The sequence below is a fragment of the Argopecten irradians genome, chromosome 11, assembly GCF_041381155.1.
Source record: "Argopecten irradians isolate NY chromosome 11, Ai_NY, whole genome shotgun sequence".
Classification (NCBI taxonomy): domain Eukaryota; kingdom Metazoa; phylum Mollusca; class Bivalvia; order Pectinida; family Pectinidae; genus Argopecten; species Argopecten irradians.
The window spans coordinates 26,934,505-26,958,808 of record NC_091144.1 but is presented as its reverse complement, the minus strand read 5'-3'; the positions used below and the strand labels follow the sequence as shown (position 1 = coordinate 26,958,808).

Here is a 24,304-nt window from a genome sequence, read left to right as displayed (position 1 = left end):
AGTACTTTAAATTCAAATCCTTATTACTAAATACCATACATGAATAAGTTTTTTTGCTTCTTTAAATTGAAAATTGATTAATGGATAGATATATGTATTAAATTTGTGAAAGGTCCGAATTTGGTTTCAATCTATAAACAACCCTTTAATTTTTCAAGTGCTCTGGGCGCTGATCATGATGAAGTGTAATCTGGTACACATACTTCTCTTTCCTGCACAGAATATTTGTTTCTGACATGCTTTATGCATGCACCTTTACCTATATACACAGTCTTCAATCTTTCCTATCAATCCTAGTCACATGTTTAGAAATTCCTAAGAGAGATAACATGCCATTAAAAAATCAGAATATCTTTAAAACTCTTATATTTGTAAGCATCATGATAAGGAGGAAATAGGAAAGACAAATGTCTATAAACTCTCATCCTGTATTTCAATTTGAAGTCTATGGAAAAGTGTGTAGAAATGAAACATTAATGTTGTGTAACTTTTAAACAATACAATATTTCCATACTGTTTCAACATAACATTGATAAGAAATGATGTCTAAATGATCTTGACATTTGAAAAGTGACCGACATTTGACCCTGACATTGCAGCCTTTTCGTGTATTTTGTCTTTAGAGAACATCTTACCGATTAAGTTTAAAGTTCAATGGTTTAAATATTGACATTACAACTTTGATAGTCTATTTGCTACATGTGTAGCAGGTTTTAATTGTACATAGTGATGCGGTCACCTTCTAGCTTTGCACTAGGGGGGTAGGGGGGTGGGGGTCGCAAGTTTCGAGCCCGCCGGTGGCACACTACTCTCACACTGTTACACAAGTATATTTGGTGGATAACATTTATAAAGCTGTAACACACTTTTTAATACAAGGCCAAGTTTTAATGATACAAGTTGAAGAAATCTTAACCATTCCTTAAATTCCAAACATGGCAACTGCCCTATGTAAGCCTCAAGAATATATAATACCCAAAGAAAAACTGTTATTCTTGCATCACTTGGCCACCATGCCTCCATATGTATTACAATATATAGTAAATATATAATCTATACATGTTTATTTAATCTATATACACATATAAAATTTTACTCAGTATCACCAGCTACTTGATCAGGCACACAAAGATACTCATTATCACAAAGAAGATATTACACCGGGTAATGTTATCAACCAAGTCAACACCTGCAGTTAAAAGTCATATATATATATATGTACAATGGTGAAAATGGAACATATTTGAAATAAATAACTCTAACAAAAATTAGAACAATTTGCAGTAGCTACATGTTACAGTTCATAACTTAGCTGAAATTCAAAGTCAGCCCTGATATCCCAAAATATAACCACAAGCCCTCAACCTCTGAGTTGAGAGTTTGAATCCCGTGTGTGGCAGTTACCAGGTACTGACCACTGCCTGGTGGTTTTTCTCTAGGTACATTTTTGTACTACAGTTTTTCTCAACCATCATAAACTTGACATCCATTTAAATGACCATGGCAATAAATAGGACATTAATCTCAACAAACCAAACCAACAACTTTGCTGAGTTTTAACACCTGTCTTAGCTACCAAGTCAATAAATTAGCTGAAATGGAACACCTCTAAGAATTGAACACCTATTTCAGCTCAGCCACTAATTTAGTTGAAATTTAACTCCTATTATATATAATAGCTTTAAATCAATGACCAAATTTCAGTTATAAAGAACTCTATTTTTCCAGCTGAATTAAAACATCTATTGAAGCTTAGTCAATTATTTAGCTGACATTTTCATACCTGTTAGCTAATTCAATCATAAAACTAAAACACCTACAATTATTTAACTATGTAAGTTAATCACTTTACTGTAATTACAACACCTAAGGCTATTTTAACTAAGTCAATCACCTAGAACTGAAATGAACACATATTGTAGCTAAGTCAATAACTTTACTAAAAGCTGAAGTAAAAACATAATAGTTTGCCAAAATTGCAAGCCAGCTTAACTGAGATTTGAACACCTATTGTAGCTAAGTCAATAACTTTATTTAAAGCTGAAGTAAAAACATATAGTGGCCAAGCCAACTTAACTGAGATTTGAACACCTATTGTAGCTAGGTCAATAACTTTATTTAAAGCTGAAATAAAAACATATAGTGGCCAAGCCAACTTAACTGAGATTTGAACACATATTGTAGCTAAGTCAATAACTTTACTAAAAGCTGAAGTAAAAACATAATAGTGGCCAAAATTGCAAGCCAACTGAACTGAGATTTGAACACCTATTGTAGCTAAGTCAATAACTTTATTTAAAGCTGAAGTAAAAACATATAGTGGCCAAGCCAACTTAACTGAGATTTGAACACCTCTTGTAGCTAAGTCAATAACTTTATTTAAAGCTGAAATAAAAACATATAGTGGCCAAGTCAACTTAACTGAGATTTGAACACTTATTGTAGCTAAGTCAATAACTTTATTTAAAGCTGAAGTAAATACATATAGTGGCCAAGCCAACTTAACTGAGATTTGAACACCTGTAGCTAAGTCAATAACTTTATTTAAAGCTGAAGTAAATACATATAGTGGCCAAGCCAACTTAACTGAGATTTGAACACCTATTGTAGCTAAGTCAATAACTTTATTTAAAGCTGAAATAAAAACAAATAGTGGCCAAGCCAACTTAACAGAGATTTGAACACATATTGTAGCTAAGTCAATAACTTTACTAAAAGCTGAAGTAAAAACATAATAGTGGCCAAAATTGCAAGCCAACTGAACTGAGATTTGAACACCTATTGTAGCTAAGTCAATAACTTTATTTAAAGCTGAAGTAAATACATATAGTGGCCAAGCCAACTTAACTGAGATTTGTACACCTATTGTAGCTAAGTCAATAACTTTATTTAAAGCTGAAATAAAAACATATAGTGGCCAAGCCAACTTAACTGAGAATTGAACACCTATTGTAGCTAAGTCAATAACTTTACTTAGCTGTGGTTAAATCATCTGACTCAGTAGTGGTGAAGCCAATGCCTTAGCATTTCAACTTATTAATTTGCTTCCATATATTTTAATGCACCATCAAATTGTCAAAATGCTCACAGTGAATGTAAGATTTATTGGTCTCCAGTTGATACAGGATAATATTTATAGAAGTTTGCAACAGATAGAAACTTAGCACCTCAGCTACAATGGCAAAACAAATCTTAACAAAAACTGATTGCTGATGAAACTGTCTGTGTTAAGGGAGGTAACTTTTTCCTCATCAACATAAAACACTTATTTTTGGAATGCATCAGGAAACACTTGTTGCTCTATGTCATCCTAGCATGTATGATAGGCTTGAATGTGGTATGTGTGTGGGTGGAGGCGTAATGTGCGCAAAGAAAAGAAAGTTTTTGTTTTCTCATTATGAAATGATGGCTACCTAATGAAGAAACTTAGCAATTCAAATTTGCTTTAATTCCAGCAAGACTTGCCATCCCCATTCCTTTTTAAGCATAGCAAACAAAAAAGGACCATACTTTTTTTCTGAAAGTCCGGGATCCATTCCAATTACCTTTTAAGGGAACCTCACTTTATCTGAACACCGATTATGGAAAACCCTGCCAGCTAGGATATCTTGAAGAGCTGACCAAATGATTTATAAATCTACAGATTAGAGTTATTTTGTTTTGAATTGAAATAACCAAAATTTCTGCTTGCTTACATGAATTTACAACTCCATAAGTTCATTACATGGTATATACATGTACTCTATATATATACATACAATATATTTGTCTTAAATACTAGTTTTGGCTAAGCAGATTGTTTCTATACACAGGCCCATATATTTATTTAAAATTCAATTTAGTATTATGAATACAGTCTAAAATTTCTGGTTATGATATATCTCTTGATGATTTGAAAAATAGAGATGTTTTCATTATTTTTCTTTGGAACAGGAAAGATCTGTATAAAATATTGAATATATATTGTAATACCAACAGCGGTATGTATATATGTGTGGCCACAACTCACAAACTTGTGTATCTACTCACTATTCTCTTTTCACAAATACTGTGTTTGGTAATCAAAACATTTAAATGTTTATATTTTTAATCAAAAACTTAATTGTTTTTTTGTCAATTTATACCAATATATAACTAAGCTTCTCTAGAGCGCTTCCTTGCTTCTACAGACATACAATACAAGAGAAGCAACTCCTGATAACTTATAGCTTCACATAGCAACATATGGTCTCATTTGGGCCGCTATCCTTATCTTTATTGCAGTCAAGGATAGGTAACTCATATCAATCATACCGTGCAGTAATGAATCAGTTATCATAGAAAAAAATAGATAGTGTTTAAACTAAGTCAATCATATTAAAAATTTAAATTAATCTCACATTAGGATCTATTCAAATCATTTATTTTATTAAAAGCCAAAGAGAAATGCAGTTTGATATGGGATTTAAAAAAATTATTTAAAAACAAAAACCTAAATAGAAAATCCTTTATCAACATGTTCAAAATCTATATATACAAAATGTATACTGACATCTTGCATAGATGCCATTTTTGATTAACACTTTTTAATTTGTGCTGCTTACAAATAAATTATAAAAGAAAGAAAATTCAGCAATGTGCAAATTGGTATTCAATATTAGTAATTTGAAGAGATCTGCAGTAGCTGACAATCATCTGATCCTCTTAATATTAATTTAAATGTATAGACATGTCTCCAAGATACAGAAAATTTGTAACTATGGCGCTAAAATTTTATTCATAAAAAATATACTTAAGAATTATCTTAAAGATGCTCCACCGCCGACAGAGCATAAATGATATTCATCATTTGAACAATAATTGGTGTTTAATCGTGTATATATATGCCTAATTAACACAAGAAATAACACAAGATAATTTATTTCGCCTTTGGTGCATGCGCAATCATTATTTCATTCCATATAGGATATAGTGCCACGGAATTTTTTCGGGATGCAATTAATTATTTCTCATATTTTTAACTTGGAGCAAAATTAGAAGCTCAAATTTTTCAATGGTGGTAATGATGTAAAGTTAGTAACTTTTATAACTGAAGAAAAATACTAAATAGTCTGCTCCTGTTTTTGATAGTGGAAAAAATACCATTTGTCAGCGGTGGAGCATCTTTAAAATATTGGTCCATTATGAACACAACAATTAGTATTTTTTTAAACAATAATTTAGGATTAGATTGTCAAACCTTAAGACTAAATACAGTCTATACGTCCATTGAATTGCATGTATATTTTAACACTATGCGTCAAATTTAAGAAATTAGAAATAGGTCTAATTATGATACCTGCAACCATCAATTTATGTTTCATAAGGCTTAAAAATCTTCTGAATAGAAACTTTTTTCAAACAGATTAATTCATAGATAGCTGAATGGGACGTCAATACATGTATACATATACAATTACATTTAGAACAAATTGAATGTACCCATCCTTCGCAATATCTGACGAAAAGTCTTCTGCATGGCAACCAGTTCTTGTCAAGTACCAATTCTCGCCATCTCATGTGTACTTGTATGATCACACATAAATTTAGTAGTAGTACTAGTGTCTTCAATCAGAAGATGTCTTAATTGACATAATTTGAGTGGTAATTATAAAGCTTATGATGTGATGGCGAGAATTGGTACCTGCGAGGACTGGTCGCCTGCCATTACAGAGCTACATATCTATTGCAGCTAAATTCTGTTTCAATACAAATTAATGTACTATGCATAAAAGTTAACCAAATGTCATTCAATAATTATATTGATGTAAGGTTCGCCCATGTCCATTTGTTATGTGAAACAATCCCAGATAATCTTATCAATTTCAGTTGCACATCATGTGGAATATTCTAGCAAAGTTATTTTAATTTTTGGACAGGTAATCTACATGTATGGCAATATTTGTAATATAACTTATTTACACAAACTATGTACACGTGTCATTTCTTTAAACACGTGTTTTCCTAGACTCCAGTGGCTTCATTTGTAGCAGACTAAACAGTGCCCGCACGAGACCGTAAACGTTGTGTTTATGTTAGCCACAGGCTTTACTGTACCGTATGGATGGCGGGTTTCCCAAAATAACTAAAGATTTACACTTACCGCCATGTTTCAATGCTGGACCAGCTTCAATAGGGATGACAAGAAGTGGGAAAATACCACTTAGTCCAACAAGTACAGAAGCACAAATTGCATAAATCCAAGTGTTGAACTCTTGAGAACCAAACATATCGTCTGCTAGGTTCTCTTTTGCCACGTCTATGTCTCGGCTGCCTCTACCCCCACTTTTATGAGACGTCTTTGCCCGGTGTATTTCTCCATCTGTCAGACTTATCAGCAACCCATAGATAACGATCCCCAACATCAACTGTCCGCTGATAGCCATTGGTGACAGTCAGGTATTTGATAACATATAAACTTTGAACAAAGTTGATCCCAGACAGGAAGGTGTTTTCCGACCTTGAACTCTGATCACAAGTAAAGCTAGCATAAGTTATGATGAGCGGTAGTTTCGCATTCGAGTACTATGTCTAGTTTCGTTTCACCCTTCTGTGTATTGCAACTGAAGTTTAACACAAAATCGGCATGAATTTCGATATGAATGTGAAAAAAAAATTCTGGATGAAACCTGAAGTACTTAATACATTTCACTAACAATAATGCTGGCTGTGAACTTTGACATTTGCATTACCAACTATCGCGGGAAACGGCTTGAATCAGCAGCAGCAGCAGCCAGCAGCACATCGTAGTAAACGAAACCGCATGCTGACGACGGCAGAGATCAGTTAAGCACAGAACTACGATGGATTAAGGTGTTTCTGACAAGGTGTAACCTTTCTTATGAGTGAAGAAAATGGAAGGATTCCGCGCAACAATTTTTAATGTTGCTCAGGATGCTACACAGGTGGCAAGTGCCTCCACCCAACTCGGCGATAGAGACAGGGAATACATAGTACCGGTGGGTAAAATAATTGTTAAACAATCGGGCGTGGCAACGTGTAGATACCGATATTATGTCATTAAGTTCTAAATCACAGCAAGGGATTGTCAGTTGGGGTATAAATATGTCCAGCTGAGGTCACACATTACAGGGTGTTAGGACTGATTTAGGGTATATATAATGTTTCCTAAATAATGTTATTGTATTTAGTTTTAGGACATGTGTTTACACAAAATCTATTTTTCTATATCAAATTATAAGTAAAGCAAATAGAGCTATGAAAAATTTGATTGAAATATTTTAAATCTTTATACCCGTAAAGTTTAATATTACAAAGACTTAAATAAAATCAATATGTGCAAATAATGTATGACACAAATAAAAATGGAAAAAAAATATGCTGATATTATTTAAAACGTTGAGATGGATTTTCAATATATCCTCTGAAAAAGCTCTTAAAGGAACAATTCACTCAGGTTAATTCTTTTACATAACCAAGAAGCAAAATATGACATAAAAGTATTGTTCTACATTTCTTATGAAACATATGACATAAAATATTGACAAATTCCACGTCATTATTTGGTATTTTAATTGATACAGTTGTAATTACAAATCGTTGATCAATACGATTAAGCAGGTACAATATGTACACTGTACCCATATCCGAGCCAAAGTCACGCACGTGAAACAAATGAACTACATAACCACTGTGGAGGTGATAAAATGATTTTTTAGACAAGACAATTCACCTAATAAGGTAAACACATAACTGTCAGAGCGATTTGAGCAGTTCTAGACAAAAGTAGCATTAATACGAGCAAGGGACAGGGTTCGGCATACAAGATGTTCGACCACAACGTGTAATGGCGGACAGCGAGCGAGTTTGAACATTACACACGCATTTCACCACCATGGGCTTTTCTGGCATATCACAGAAAAACTGACTGGTCTAATTTCCATTAGAACTGGGTTTTATCCAATATATGTATAAATTTTAATGTTCTCTTAGACTGAATTGTCCCTTTAATGGTGTAAAATGTCAATATTGATTTAATTGCATTGATATTTATATCCAATATTATATATTTAAAATGCAAATGAAATAAATTGAAGAAAAATAATCACTTATAAAGAGCATCACAAGCAGAAAAGTGAAGAAACAAACATTAATTTTTATTTTACATCGTCAAACAAACTAGATTTTCTTGTGTATTTATTCTTTCAAATTACCCCAAACTCATGAAAAGGCAATTAACTTTATTTATCGGTAAGCAATTAACCATTTTAGATAGATTAGATATTGATGTGGCAGAGGCCTCCATTTAATTTGAGATATAACCATTCTTGTGATCTAATTTGCCTCTGTAACAGCAAGTTTAATACACTTAGCAGCATGTTGCGGAGTGCAGTTCAATATTATATGTCTGATTATAGGACAAAGCTCTGATTATATTTTCTGATGATAGAGCTATTGTCAGCAGTTTACAGGATGAACAGATACTATGGAGACAGTGAAATCAAAGCTACAAAAAACACTAGAGCTTTGAAGACTGTCAATGTTTGGAATTTTATCCAGAGTATTGAGCGAAAAGAATGAGCCAATACTATGGAGAGCTGAATAACTAGACAGATGCTGTTTTGGTAGTCATCTTAATTGACATTGATTTCCTTGTTTGGTCCACACTGTAAGTCTCACTAGAATCATACCATTTTAGTGGGGTAAATTTACAATTACAGGAAAAAAAAAGCTGTTTTTCCCAATGTTTCATCTGACAAATCAAGACTATATCTTTTACTCATTAGAATACTGATACAGGGTTTTAGCACTTTGGGAATAGAGCCCATGGCTTTCATGGGGAAAGTTAGTTGGAGACAAAACTAGAGATTTGGGTCAAAGTAATAAAATAAAATATATATATTTTATTTTATTATTTTGACCCAAATCTCTAGTATCTCTATATATAGTGAATTGGATTATTCATTTCCAATTTAGTTTATGTACTTTTTCTGAAGCAATTTCAAGTAATTAATTTTGGGAATTTTTTTAAAAGACTTGTTGGGGGAAAAATTAGAGGTTTTTTCCATTGAATATGCCCCTTACTGGGACCTAATTTTGGCCCCAAATCTTGCAGGAATAAGCCCTGTGACAAATTGATAGTGTCAGAATATATATTGCATATTTTGACTGACCAGCAAGGTTGATAGCTGGTCTATCTAACAATGGTTGTGGGCTTGTCTGGCCAGGCATTTTTCTACTTCTTTTATATTTGATGCCTTTGACCAACCACCTTGTTTCGGTCAGTCAATACTGAGTAAAACACAAGGGATTCATGGTTATAACGTAATTTTCATTCCCTGTCAATCTGCAATATCATGTGTATAACGGACTATGCTTATAATGAAGTGATTTTGTTGGTCATTAAATTTTACATGTGAATGACATGCAAGTTCTTACAATATTATAAAATATGCAAAATGCAATACAATGCTGATGTTATAAGCATCATCCAGTTGTAAAACATTGTGAAATTCACGGGATAGAGTGTGGTGTTAACTCGTCCAGAAGAGGGGAGGGGCACTTAAAATGGGAGGGGCACTTATTACTGCGAAAATGATATATAACAAACCAGTAGATCTATTTTCTATTTCCAATTTTCCTGATTTTCCTGTTAATAGGTTACAATAGTCTCATTATGATAGTACAGCTGTAATTCATTTATCTGTGTTCATCAATCTCTCTGATTATAATGAACAAATCATTCTCCATCTGCCCTGGAGTAAATCTGCGAGTTAATGATTTCTGGGACGTTATGATAGAGTAGTACAACAGAGCAATATCCTGCAAGACACCCACATTAACCTTAGACCAAACTCAGCACTGAACATATTCTTGTGAGAATCATTATACACTTTGAAATATACCGCTATATATATAATGTATCTGTACCTGTGTGCAAATCAGCCTTGTATTTTTTTTTTAATTTTGTAGGTTACCGCCGGGTAGTCACAATATTATGCTGAAAACATAGAACCAAACCATTTAATTTTAACATTTGATTTTTACTTGTATACCCTGTTAGTGAGTATATGACGTTACTGTTGGGCTGATAACATGATGACATGGGCCTATTACTGGACATAGGCTGTTATTAATTACACCATATTAGAAGAGATTGACTAGTCAGTGTACATTGGCTTTTACCCCTCTGAACATACAAGCAGAATTTGATATGACCTTATTACTGGACATGTTCTTATTTTAGCTTATTTTAAAGAATGTTGATTTCGATAGCATTGTAACTTTGCATTATGAAAGTCCAAGTGTGTTTGAAAAAGTTGAAGTTATATGCAATATATCAGAGAGAACAAATTGTAGTAAACAATAATGCTTCAATTGTTTGAAGCAACGGCATGTAAAGATTTTGAAACTGTACACTGTACATGTATAGTCTTTTTTAAAGCATTGATATCACTATTTTTTAATTTCATCGAGGTATAACCTAATGAATTTAAAAAATAGTGACATCAATGCTTATAATCAATTTCACAATCTATTTGATAAAGCAAAGTATGTTTAAATGTATTATTCTAGTGATTTTTCAAGGGATTCTGTTTCTGAATCAATACGCAACGCCAATGTGTCTTTTGTAAGGTCACGTTAACAGAGTTTCGTGCCACAGGGTTTTTGCCAGGCCTTTATAGGGTCCGGTAAAAGGACCTATTCCATATTGAAAAATAAAATTTTATTTTCCCAAATTCAGTCAGTATTTTCCCAAATGTAGTAAAATGAAATTTAAACCCCAAATATGACGTCTTATATTATACCTATGACATCAGTAAAATTAAATATAGAAGTTTAAGAATGTTATGATATCATTTAAAGAAAGTTCAAATAGCTTAACCTTCTTTATTATTTAATTTCCCCATTTTGATATTATTTCAACAAAATTTTGATGAAAATTTTAACAAAATAATGCTGATAAAATTTTGCCAATTTCTGAGAAACACCGATGATATTTTCCCAATTTTTGCTTGGGGTCCTTTTTCCCACAACAGCTGGCAAGAACCCTGCGCCATTCTCGGATTATTTCTTTTTCATAGTGAATGCAGAAAAAAAAAATTTTTGCAAATCAAGAATCAAGATTAAGTATGAAAACAAATAAAAATTGATTATTCAAAACATTAATTATACAAGATATAATTATAGAAGTTCAAAGTATGAAATTGAGAACAAAATCACATTTGTGATTAATACGGTACCGTACAGAGAACACTACAGGTGATGTGTAATTCTATAACAGTGTGTCGATCTTTATGTAACGGTAAAGAGTGCTTCTGACAAAGATGAGGCTACTTTCTGTGTGTGATTCCCTGGGTATTCCTTTGTAATGTAGATAATGCCTGTCGTGTGCTTGGAATGTTCTCTGTTGGTGCCGGAGATGACATCAGTCACAGAGAGATGGTGTCGACTCTTACTCTTCAACTCTCACAGTTCGTGTATAAACCAAACACACGAGGTGTTCAAAGCAATGTTCCAATAAATGTAGATCAAATGAAATGTTGTGTTTTTAAGTCTTAGTTAAAAAAAAAAAGAAAAAATTTAATTCAAATCATAACAGTACCATTCATGAAAACATTATTCTGATATTTTTGTATTTCATACATTTTAATGATAACAGGAACGTACCAAATTCATGAAAGCAATAGAGATGATTTCGTATTCCATACATTTTTCATCTCATTCAAAAAGATCATGATTTTATTAAATCCTCGACAAAATGTTTCCATGTAGCCTCTAAGAAAATTACAGGATTTCTTCCACACCTTCACTTTTATTTACACAAGACATATAGGCTCTTCCTCACCCCAGGGGTTTAGGTTACCATGGTGATTGGTGTATTGCATGTGATATAACCATTGGCATCACAGTATATGTAACATCCCATCTAACACTCTCCAAGCAGGCTAGGACTCCCCAGATAAGATATAGTTTGTCTGTAATAGTGACATTGCCTGTTTGTAAGACCTGGCTGTATCTGTTGCCAATTGACACTATGTTTCTGGGATATAACAATCTAGGTTCTTTTCTTTGGTCAGGCCAAACTCAAGACTGTGTATTGTCTGTGGAGCTAACTGCTGGTTTGCTTTATGTCCTTTAGGTAGTAGATATAAAACATACACTTTGTGTTGAGTCTTTTTGTTTCAAGTCCATGTTATTGTCTACAACCAGGCAATTTGTTTACATATATACAACGTACTGTAAATGGGAAAATTTACGTGATCGAGAAATTTTTGGCAATTATGCGAAGGCCTTTTTACTGCAAAGATTTTCACTGCATGTTAAGTTTTGTTTATGTAACCATGGTCAATACTAGCCGCAATATAACACTCGGCGAGAGAGAACTTCCCTTAAGCTCGATCAGTTGAGCGTCAGACGATTAATCCAGAGGTCCAGAGTTTGATCCCTGGCAGAGGCAGGTATTAAATTTATTGTAAATTCTGCACCCTGTTACATTGGCGCCCATGTAAGGACTCGGGAAAGATACTTCATGATACCTGCAAAGGAATCGCTGTGACCCCTGGAAACTTGAGGACGAGTTGTTTCCTGGAGGGGGAGTATGTAACCATGGTCAATACAGTATATAAACTTTATTACCAAAAATCCAAAGTTATACATATATGTCAAAAAATAACACTGACACTATTTGTACACCATGTAAGCTGTGCCCTGATGACAGCCTGCCTTTAAGGCCGAAACCTGTTGGCAACCAGCAGCACCAGATGAACCTAGAATACACCCTTCAGTACCTTGCTCAGGAGTTGCAGCTCTTATTTTTTCTATTATTACTGACACCAAGTGTTTAATCTTGCATGTCGCAGAATTTTAAGGACTTGAGATAATAACCATGTTTACCGAAGAAATATAACACAAAAATGTAAAAAGATTTCCTGAGGGGCCCGTTTAAAATGTTCCTTGATAACCCAGTATATATAAATTTAAAAATGAAAAACTGAAAAGAAAATTGATATCTTTTACCGAGAAGGTGTTTGAAACTCTGTTATACAGATATACAACATTGCACTCCAATTTTACTGTAGTTAATTATAGAAAAGAGAACAAATTTGTGTTATAATGTCATTGAACTAGAAGGAATCCTCTAGTTCATTCTACCATGAAATACCTTTCTGCTTTGCCACTGCAGAGCATCAACTATACTTTGTATACTGAAGGGGAGCTGTGGAAGGTCTATTGGAAATCTGCTGATCAGAGTACATATCTCCTGATCTACTCTAGTGCCCTGTTTACCTGTTATGAGGTAGATCTCATTCATCAAACGGCCTGGGAGATTCTCCAGTATTTACTAATAAAGAAAACAGACAAGGTCTTGTAGCACTGAGGATGTAGTTTGTCAGGGAGATAAAACATATTCCACTACGATATAGTCTCAATGGGTATAAACACTGTTACAGGGTCGGTACATGTGTGCACCTGTGGCTCTTAGTCGCCTCAGCCTTTTCTCAGACATGGCTTTTATCAAGATACTACACAGTGTTCAGCGTACATTAACTTAAAATAAGATGTACGAAAAATAACTTGTGCTTTTGTTATGGCAAAACATAGTCTTTTATAACAAATTTATTACACCAGGAACATGTTTGAGCGAAAATTGCTTACCCAAGTAGATTTTACGTTTTTTTAAACACATCTTGTTTTGGTATTATGGAATGAATTCCGAGTTTAAAACACTAACAGCTAATTGGCTACCGTATAAGTCTTAATTAGCTCCCAATTCTGTAAAATTTTACAAAGGGGGTAATAAAACCAAAATAAGCATGCTGTGGACGAAAAACCTCTAAATATGTCAGCCATGTTTTAACTCTTTCGGTACTCATGTCAAAATAAATATGCATAATATGCCTTCTGTCTTTTGAGATGCATTATTACGTCATGATTTACATGTAAAAGACTTCCAAGTTAATGTAATATGGAATACAATGCTGATTTTATAGACATCACACAATTGTAAAACATTGCTAAATCCATGGGATGAGGACTTTTATATATTTTGAACTCCTTCTCCAGAAGAGAGGAGGGGCTCTTTTATGGAAAGGGGTGCTGGAATGACATTGCCTAGTACAAATTGAAGGCACTCATATAATCTAATGATTAGTTTTAACAATTATAGCTATCATTTAAAGCAGATGACTTAAAAAAAAGAAGACCTACATCCAAATCAAAAAGTTTTTTCTTTAAGGATAATGTTATCTTCTTCAAAGAGATCACATGTATTTATGGACTCTGAACAGTTTCCAGGCAAGACGTAACAGCATTGATTGCCTAAGACCATGCCGACTCTTTGACTGTCTAAGACTGAAATGACCTGTTCTTAGAGGTGAAATCTTTAAGAGACATGCTTGGAACATTTGAAACATGACTTGATCAATTGCAAGTGAACGTAATCAAGTTGTAATCTTTAATTACCTACAAATACAGCGACCTGTGCCTGATAGACTAACCCATCACTTGATAAAGCTGTGAAGTTGTTATCTTTAATTGCCATAGACAGCTATTGACCTCTAACTAATAGACTGAGCCATACTGAGATGATGCTGTGCAGTGATAAAATTTTTATAAACTTTTTTTTTTATTACTGTTAGGGTGGGTTTATTGGTGCAGTGATAGTTGGGTCATTGGAAGTCTAAGCAATTTAGTCAAATCATTGATAACGCAACCCTCAGGTGTATGATCATGCATGTGGTTTCCAATTTATTTGGTGTAGCTTTGGAATCTTGTTGCTTGATTGGTGATTTTGTTTTACACCCCTGTCATGATCTGCAGTCTTTTAGGGGTGAACAGAGGTGATTTTGTTTTACACCCCTGTCAAGATCTGCAGTCTTTTAGGGGTGTACTGAGGTGGGGAGGTCTTCAGGTACATGACTGAGTTCTTAGAGGAAAATGCAAAATCTTTTTTTGATGGCAAGTACTTTGCAACTACTCCCTGTGCTGCCTCAAGCCTGTGACATTAACAACCTTGACCTGTGTTGAAATCTCATTCTGTATAAAGTTTTGTTGATAAAACAATGTGTTTTACCTTTTTACCAATCTGAACTGTAGATAAAAGACTAATCACATGAAAGAGAAAAACTGTGAATTTACACCTGCATGTAACAGCAATTGTTGTCAAAGTGAACTCAGCAGTGAAAGTATGTATCCTGTTTGGATGACTTTGTTTTGGGCGTGCTCCTACAAATAACAAGATGATTATAGACAAGATTCTCACCTGTTTTGAGTGATGGAGGTGATTGTTAGAAAACAAGATAACACAGGTGTGTTATTGTTTTCTGGAATCAAGTGATTGTTTTAGTGTATACCTGTTTTAGAGATTTTAACATGAACACTTCAGTATTGTGAGATCTATGGGTGGTGCAGCTTTGAGGTATCACAGTCTTGTGGCTGGAGTGATTCAGTATTTCTAGTTAGCCTTAAAGTTAATTATCCACACACTATTTACATTACTTAAGGTTTTCTACATTAAATATGGTCAAACATACAGGCAAGCAAACAATAAGCACTTCTATGCTAAGAAGTGGTGTAATACCTCAAAAGGTGGTTAGACCATATTTAAACCTAAATCCTGTTTCTGTAGATATATGACGCATATAGAATTGCAATAATAACAGTTTTTCTATATCCATGTGCTCAAGTTGAACTTGAACTTGCTAAAATTCAACCATATCTGATACTGTGTGTGACCAAGATTAATCTTAGCACAGGTGTACAGATGAGGGATATTATGGTGACTGAGGTGAGATGTGTACCACTCCCCTTTGGTTTGTGTACATGTAGGGATATAATGGTGACAGTGGTGGGATGTGTACCACTCCCCTTTGGTTGGTGTACAGGTGAGAGATATAATGGTGACAGTGGTGGGATGTGTACCACTCCCCTTTGGTTGGTATACAGGTGAGGGATATAATGGTGACAGTGGTGGGATGTGTACCACTCCCCTTTGGTTGGTATACAGGTGAGGGATATAATGGTGACAGTGGTGGGATGTGTACCACTCCCCTTTGGTTGGTGTACAGGTGAGGGATATAATGGTGACAGTGGTGGGATGTGTACCACTCCCCTTTGGTTGGTATACAGGTGAGGGATATAATGGTGACAGTGGTGGGATGTGTACCACTCCCCTTTGGTTGGTGTACAGGTGAGGGATATAATGGTGACAGTGGTGGGATGTGTACCACTCCCCTTTGGTTGGTATACAGGTGAGGGATATAATGGTGACAGTGGTGGGATGTGTACCACTCCCCTTTGGTTGGTGTACAGGTGAGGGATATAATGGTGACAGTGGTGGGATGTGTACCACTCCCCTTTGGTTGGTGTACAGGTGAGGGATATAATGGTGACAGTGGTGGGATGTGTACCACTCCCCTTTGGTTGGTGTACAGAAGAGGGATATAATGGTGACAGTGGTGGGATGTGTACCACTCCCCTTTGGTTGGTATACAGGTGAGGGATATAATGGTGACAGTGGTGGGATGTGTACCACTCCCCTTTGGTTGGTGTACAGGTGAGGGATGTAATGGTGACAGTGGTGGGATGTGTACCACTCCCCTTTGGTTGGTATACAGGTGAGGGATATAATGGTGACAGTGGTGGGATGTGTACCACTCCCCTTTGGTTGGTATACAGGTGAGGGATATAATGGTGACAGTGGTGGGATGTGTACCACTCCCCTTTGGTTGGTGTACAGGTGTGAGGGATATAATGGTGACAGTGGTGGGATGTGTACCACTCCCCTTTGGTTGGTATACAGGTGAGGGATATAATGGTGACAGTGGTGGGATGTGTACCACTCCCCTTTGGTTGGTTACAGTGAGGGTATAATGGTGACAGTGGTGGGATGTACCACTCCCCTTTGGTTGGTGTACAGGTGAGGGATATAATGGTGACAGTGGTGGGATGTGTACCACTCCCCTTTGGTTGGTGTACAGGTGAGGGATATAATGGTGACAGTGGTGGGATGTGTACACACTCCCCTTTGGTTGGTATACAGGTGAGGGATATAATGGTGACAGTGGTGGGATGTGTACCACTCCCCTTTGGTTGGTGTACAGGTGAGGGATATAATGGTGACAGTGGTGGGATGTGTACCACTCCCCTTGGTTGGTGTACAGTGAGAGATAATGGTGACAGTGGTGGGATGTGTATCACTCCCCTTTGGTTGGTGTACAGGTGAGGATATAATGGTGACAGTGGTGGGATGTGTACCACTCCCCTTTGGTTGGTGTACAGTGAGATGATATAATGGTGACAGTGGTGGATGTGTACCACTCCCCTTTGGTTGGTGTACAGGTGAGGGATATAATGGTGACAGTGGTGGGATGTGTACCACTCCCCTTTGGTTGGTGTACAGTGAGAGATATAATGGTGACAGTGGTGGGATGTGTACCACTCCCCTTTGGTTGGTGTACAGGTGAGGATATAATGGTGACAGTGGTGGGATGTGTACCACTCCCCTTTGGTTGGTGTACAGGTGAGGGATATAATGGTGACAGTGGTGGATGTGTACCACTCCCTTTGGTTGGTTACAGGTGAGGATATACAGTGGTGGGATGTGTACCACTCCCCTTTGGTTGGTGTACAGGTGAGGGTATAATGGTGACAGTGGTGGGATGTGTACCACTCCCCTTTGGTTGGTGTACAGGTGAGAGATATAATGGTGACAGTGGTGGGATGTGTACCACTCCCCTTTGGTTGGTGTACAGGTGAGGATATAATGGTGACAGTGGTGGGATGTGTACCACTCCCCTTTGGTTGGTGTACAGGTGAGAGATATAATGGTGACAGTGGTGGGATGTGTACCACTCCCCTTTGGTTGGTGTACAGGTGAGAGATATAATGGTGACAGTGGTGGGATGTGTACCACTCCCCTTTGGTTGGTGTACAGATGAGATGTATAATGGTGACAGTGGTGGGATGTGTACCACTCCCCTTTGGTTGGTGTACAGGTGAGAGATATAATGGTGACAGTGGTGGGATGTGTACCACTCCCCTTTGGTTGGTGTACAGGTGAGGGATATAATGGTGACAGTGGTGGGATGTGTACCACTCCCCTTTGGTTGGTGTACAGATGAGATGTATAATGGTGACAGTGGTGGGATGTGTACCACTCCCCTTTGGTTGGTGTACAGGTGAGAGATATAATGGTGACAGTGGTGGGATGTGTACCACTCCCCTTTGGTTGGTGTACAGGTGAGAGATATAATGGTGACAGTGGTGGGATGTGTACCACTCCCCTTTGGTTGGTGTACAGATGAGAGATATAATGGTGACAGTGGTGGGATTGTACCACTCCCCTTTGGTTGGTGTACAGGTGAGGATATAAGGTGACAGTGGTGGGATGTGTCACTCCCCTTTGGTTGGTGTACAGGTGAGGATATAATGGTGACAGTGGTGGGATGTGTACCACTCCCCTTTGGTTGGTGTACAGTGAGAGATATAATGGTGACAGTGGTGGGATGTGTACCACTCCCCTTTGGTTGGTGTACAGGTGAGAGATATAACAGTGGTGGATGTGTATCACTCCCTTTGGTTGGTGTACAGGTGAGAGATATATATGGTGACAGTGGTGGGATGTGTACCACTCCCCTTTGGTTGGTGTACAGGTGAGATAATGGTGACAGTGGTGGGATGTGTACACTCCCCTTTGGTTGGTGTACAGGTGAGGATATAATGGTGACAGTGGTGGATGTGTACCACTCCCCTTTGGTTGGTGTACAGGTGAGAGATATAATGGTGACAGTGGTGGGATGTGTACCACTCCCCTTTGGTTGGTGTACAGGTGAGAGATATAATGGTGACAGTGGTGGGATGTGTACCACTCCCCTTTGGTTGGTGTACAGGTGAGGATGACAGTGGTGGGATGTGTACCACTCCCCTTTGGTTGGTGTACAGGTGAGGATATAATGGTGACAGTGGTGGGATGTGTACCACTCCCCTTTGGTTGGTGTACAGGTGAGAGATATAATGGTGACAGTGGTGGGATGTGTACCACTCCCGTTTGGTTGGTGTACAGGTGAGAGATATAATGGTGACAGTGGTGGGATGTGTACCACTCCCCTTTGGTTGGTGTACAGGTGAGAGATATAATGGTGACAGTGGTGGGATGTGTACCACTCCCTTTGGTTGGTGTACAGGTGAGAGATATAATGGTGACAGTGGTGGGATGTGTACCACTCCCCTTTGGTTGGTGTACAGGTGAGAGATATAATGGTGACAGTGGTGGGATGTGTACCACTCCCCTTTGGTTGGTGTACAGGTGAGAGATATAATGGTGACAGTGGTGGGATGTGTACCACTCCCCTTTGGTTGGTGTACAGGTGAGAGATATAATGGTGACAGTGGTGGGATGTGTACCACTCCCCTTTGGTTGGTGTACAGGTGAGAGATATAATGGTGACAGTGGTGGGATGTGTACCACTCCCCTTTGGTTGGTGTACAGGTGAGAGATATAATGGTGACAGTGGTGGGATGTGTACCACTCCCCTTTGGTTGGTGTACAGGTGGAGAGATATAATGGTGACAGTGGTGGGATGTGTACCACTCCCCTTTGGTTGGTGTACAGGTGAGAGATATAATGGTGACAGTGGTGGGATGTGTACCACTCCCCTTTGGTTGGTGTACAGGTGAGAGATATAATGGTGACAGTGGTGGTATGTGTACCACTCCCCTTTGGTTGGTGTACAGGTGAGAGACATAATGGTGACAGTGGTGGATGTGTACCACTCCCCTTTGGTTGGTGTACAGGTGAGGGATATAATGGTGACAGTGGTGGGATGTGTACCACTCCCCTTTGGTTGGTGTACAGGTGAGAGATATAATGGTGACAGTGGTGGTATGTGTATCACTCCCGTTTGGTTGGTGTACAGGTGAGAGATATAATGGTGACAGTGGTGGGATGTGTACCACTCCCCTTTGGTTGGTGTACAGGTGAGGGATATAATGGTTAAAGTGATTGGACATGTACCACTTCCTTTTGGTTGGTGTACAGGTGAGGGATATAATGGTTAAAGTGATTGGATGTGTACCACTTCCTTTTGGTTAGTCAATGGTGTACAATTATCAGGAAGGAATGAAATGTTTGACATTGTACATATGAGATACACATGTATATGATGTTGTTGTTGGTTGATATTGTTCCACATCCATGTTAACGTCAGGTCTTTGTAATCTTCAGTGCACTTTTCATGCATACATAAATATGATAATAATGGCTAACACTGACACAAGCTGGAAGTGATTACGAGTTATTGACTCTCATGTGTATGACATTACCATTATGACCTGGTAGGAGCCCAGTTCTTAGACTTTGCTTTGTAATGATGTGTATATTTGTAAGCATCTTCTGGAGCAAATACATTCTTGGCCTAATAAGTTACATATGTACTGGTATACAAAATTCTAAGTTTATAACACCTTTTCTGGTATAGGGAATTAATACAAACTAACTATTTTTGGGTGAGATTTAATTTTGCGTATTCCGCATGCAAAAAGAAACCTTGGATATTACTTGCATCTAAAATGCTTCAAGCACAGTTAAAGTAGAACCATATTACTCTTAAGTGGGAAATTAAATTCCTGGGAATAATTGTTGGGTGCAGAAACTCAGAATTATGTCACTGCGAAAATAGATTGATTAACAATAGAGAAAGATGAATTTTTATGTGTCTTATTGTATTACTTAAAACATAATTGCTGAAATATTACTCTCGACGCGGGATTTTGAAAGGCAACAGTGAATTACTTCATCTATATGTGGATATATGATAGTTAGACATTTACTGCTATAATTCAGAATACCATCAAAAGTGTATGACAGCTACAGTAACAGCTTGTACTCTGCTAGTTTGGTTTGAGGTGTGAAACCAGTGTATAAAAGGGATGATTTCCCAATAAAAAAAAACCTCCGTGGTTCTTTGGGGGGAGATTCAAAGTGTTATCGGTCTACCTTATCTGAGTTGATTACACAGTACTCAGAAAAGTACATTCTCACTTTCATCCCGGTGACTTGATCCTGATTACTGTAGTAATGGTTACTTAGAACCCTGGGTATTATTGTATCTGATGACAGGTTGCCATGGAGACCACCACACTAGGTTGATGTATAATGTCTTAGCTGAGGTACCTTAATGGGAGCACCATTCACCCCTGGAGACACAATTGAACTCTTCTAATTTAAAGAATGGAACAGCTCATTATGAATTTTCAGGGGTGAATGAGTTAAATCATTTATCATAGGAACCAAAGCATCTTTACAAGTACATAATTATACAATCTATAAAGATAATGTCCAGATACTGATATGACCATCAGTGTGGGGATGTTAGTAGTGTTTTACTTAGCACAGAAGCCTACTGAAACGATAATAATAAACCCAACTTATTTTCACATCAATAAGTATTAATTTTGCATTTACATCCCACCTTTTCTTGACAATTCAATTTCATGATTTAGAGTCAAAAGGTTATACTTTACACATACCTGACTCTCTTTCGCAGCTACCTTATTCAACCCAATGAATACTAGGGCTGCCGCGATACGGCAGTAGCGTACCACGATATATTGTGATACACAACAACTGTATTGTGATATGTATTGCAATATTTTGACCATAACAAATGTGGTGTCTATTTTGTATATATTCCATAATAAAATCACCCTTTACATTAAACAAACATACAGTGCTATGTTATGTAGTTTTACATCGATTTGAACCGTGTTGTTGAGTAACAGAAATGTTCAAATGTGAGGTTCTTGTTTTAAAAAATACGAGTCTGTTTGTGAAAATGCTAGGCTACAGACGATCGTAACCTAATAATGCAATAACTAAACATGATAGTTTACACTTTTGAACCTAAATAATGAACAAATTTAAGAACAATTGTCCTGGCAAAATAAGCGTACGATCGTGATTAAACTTCAAAGGGCTGATCGGCTTGCAGTGTTGTTTTGACACGTGTAGGAATTCGAAAATGGCGGCGGACGATGAAGCCTGAAATAGCTGGCAAAATCCTTGCAGCCATGTATTCACCGGGCCTTAAATGTGTTTAGAGAGAATTATATATTCCGGTATTGTTGATTGATGGAGCAAATCAGCTTGATAATATTTCAGAAACTAGCCTAATGTCATATTGTTTATATTCAACATCATGCAAATGTTTGAATCATTTGAACATAATACAGGTTAGTTACAAACATTTGACCGACATCTGAATCGAATGAAAACGAAAGGGATACCCACATGGCTTCTTATTATCGGAAAGGAAAACAGATACAACTTGCTGGTTTTGTTTTAATGACAGGACGTTTTAATTATATCAAATTAATGAAATTATGATACTAAGAAAATATATCGTAAAAAACCGGTACAGGTAAACTGTATCGCGGTACAATATTTTTTGGTGGTGCATTGCAATACCCCAATATACCGGTGAACCGCGGCAGCCCTAATGAATACCCAGGACATTTAGAAAATTTTAAATGAAAAGGTGCTAATACGATAAAATTATTGTAAATCTATACAGTTTTGTGTAGTTTTGGTCTTTCTTTATGAGGCAATTGAAAATAAGGCCTCAAAAAGGGGGAGGGGCGCTTATAGGGACATGGGCTCTTATTGGTTCGAATACGGTATTTGTTTTTGTGATATCTAATTGCCCATGATATGCAAAATTTAAAGCATGGGAAATTAGCTTGTTTACAGTATATGAGGTGACTGATATAGTGTCCGGCATATTCAGGGATTATCTCTTTAATTAATTCAAAAATTAATGAAGTTAAGGTCAAAAGGTTGGCCTTACACTCTATTCTATATAATTATATAAATTGACCAATATATTTATTAAGGTTTGAAGAGGAGTGCTGTCATCTTTGAGATATATGTTCAATGAAAATTATTTGCCTGTCACTGTATTCTGTATGATTGTATAAAACGACTGATACATTCCCCAAATATTGCTATCTGAATACAATGAATATGTGATGGAAACAATTTGCCTGTCACTGTATTGTACTAAATGATGGTAGATAATGACCACTTTATTCTTCAACATATATTTAGCTATCTCTTTAGATTCCATGCTAGTTTTCAGAAAATTAAGAAAAAAGTATGATCAGTAATATGTAGACAAATATATGCATGTCAGTGAAAGTATTCTATATATCATTGAAGCATTTTATTTGTGTCCCTGGTTAACCTGAGTGAAGTTCATCAAGTGCACCATGTACCAAAATCAAGATTAGTCACAGTGACCTACTTTAAGCATTTCTAGGCTCCACCTGCAGGGAATGGTTTATGTGCATGTGTATTGGGAAGTGGTTATTAGGTGACAAGACCTGTAATAGGGGCATTACTACTTTGTTGTAAAAGTATTTGTGACATGGTATCTTTGTATTTTTCAGACTTGCACAATCCAGAAGATTCCGGAAAAGTTACTGCTGAAAGTATTTTCCTACCTGAAGCATCCCGAGTTGAGTTTTGTAGCACAAGTGTGTAAAAAATGGCGGATGTTGGCCTATGATAGCCGATTGTGGCATGTTGTGTCGTTACGACCTGAATTTTCTGGATTACATGTTACGAACATAGACCTTCTGTTGTCCCTGATCGGGATACGTTTCGGTGCCACAATGAAGTACATAGAACTTCCATGTGAACTCATCACAGCCCCAATTTTACACGAACTTGCAAACAAATGTCCAAACTTGAACTACATGACCCTTGACTTTTCCAATGCTATGCAATTGCATGATTTCAACGATCTCAACGCCTTTCCATGTAATTTACGTAGTCTGTGCTTGTGTCTTTCGGAAGTGATTTTTCTGGAGGGATTCATGCGACGTATATACAGCTGTCTCTCTTCATTAGAAGTTCTCCATATGATTGGTAAGTTTCAATTGTTCTTTATACAGTTTAACCTTGTTAACGCAAAATTCATATACCATATTCGACCCAATAAGTGCCCAAAGCAGTTAAAAGTTTGGTAAATGAAGGGGCACTTAAAAGTGACAAATTTGGACTAAACTTTCGTAGAATGTTAATATTAGCCATAAATCAATTTCCAAAAGGAGTCAAATAAAGAAAACCTACATAATTTACATATTTTCAGTCTGCAATCAATTTGAGGTCAGTGATATATTGAGGTTTCAATAAGGAGAGGGGCGCTTATAGGTATGGGAGTGCTTATTGGGTCGAGTATGGATGTCAAATTTGTATTCATCATGAACTGTGGATGTTGAGTAGATGTTTATGGGAAAAAGCATGTTGATGCATATGTGACAA

The 24,304-nt window shown here is 36.7% G+C and overlaps 2 protein-coding genes across 7 annotated transcripts in view; one reads left to right on the top strand and one right to left on the bottom strand.

Moving 5' to 3' along the window:
* LOC138335152 (zinc transporter ZIP13-like) overlaps positions 1-6,509 on the bottom strand; it is a 34,845-nt gene extending 28,336 nt beyond the window's left edge. Inside the window, exon 1 of the mRNA XM_069284107.1 lies at positions 6,122-6,509. Coding sequence (XP_069140208.1) covers positions 6,122-6,404 — 283 coding nt within the window. The 5' untranslated portion in view covers positions 6,405-6,509. The remainder of the gene's footprint in view (positions 1-6,121) is intronic.
* Positions 1-24,304, top strand: part of LOC138335150 (F-box/LRR-repeat protein fbxl-1-like) — a 63,034-nt gene that overhangs the window by 14,288 nt on the left and 24,442 nt on the right. For 5 of the 6 annotated variants that reach the window (XM_069284104.1, XM_069284102.1, XM_069284105.1 and 2 more), the window contains exon 2: positions 23,428-23,908. In XM_069284104.1, coding sequence (XP_069140205.1) covers positions 23,428-23,908 — 481 coding nt within the window. Of the gene's footprint in view, positions 1-6,574; positions 6,978-23,427; positions 23,909-24,304 lie in introns of those variants that run through there. The other variant, XM_069284101.1, reaches the window with a different exon arrangement.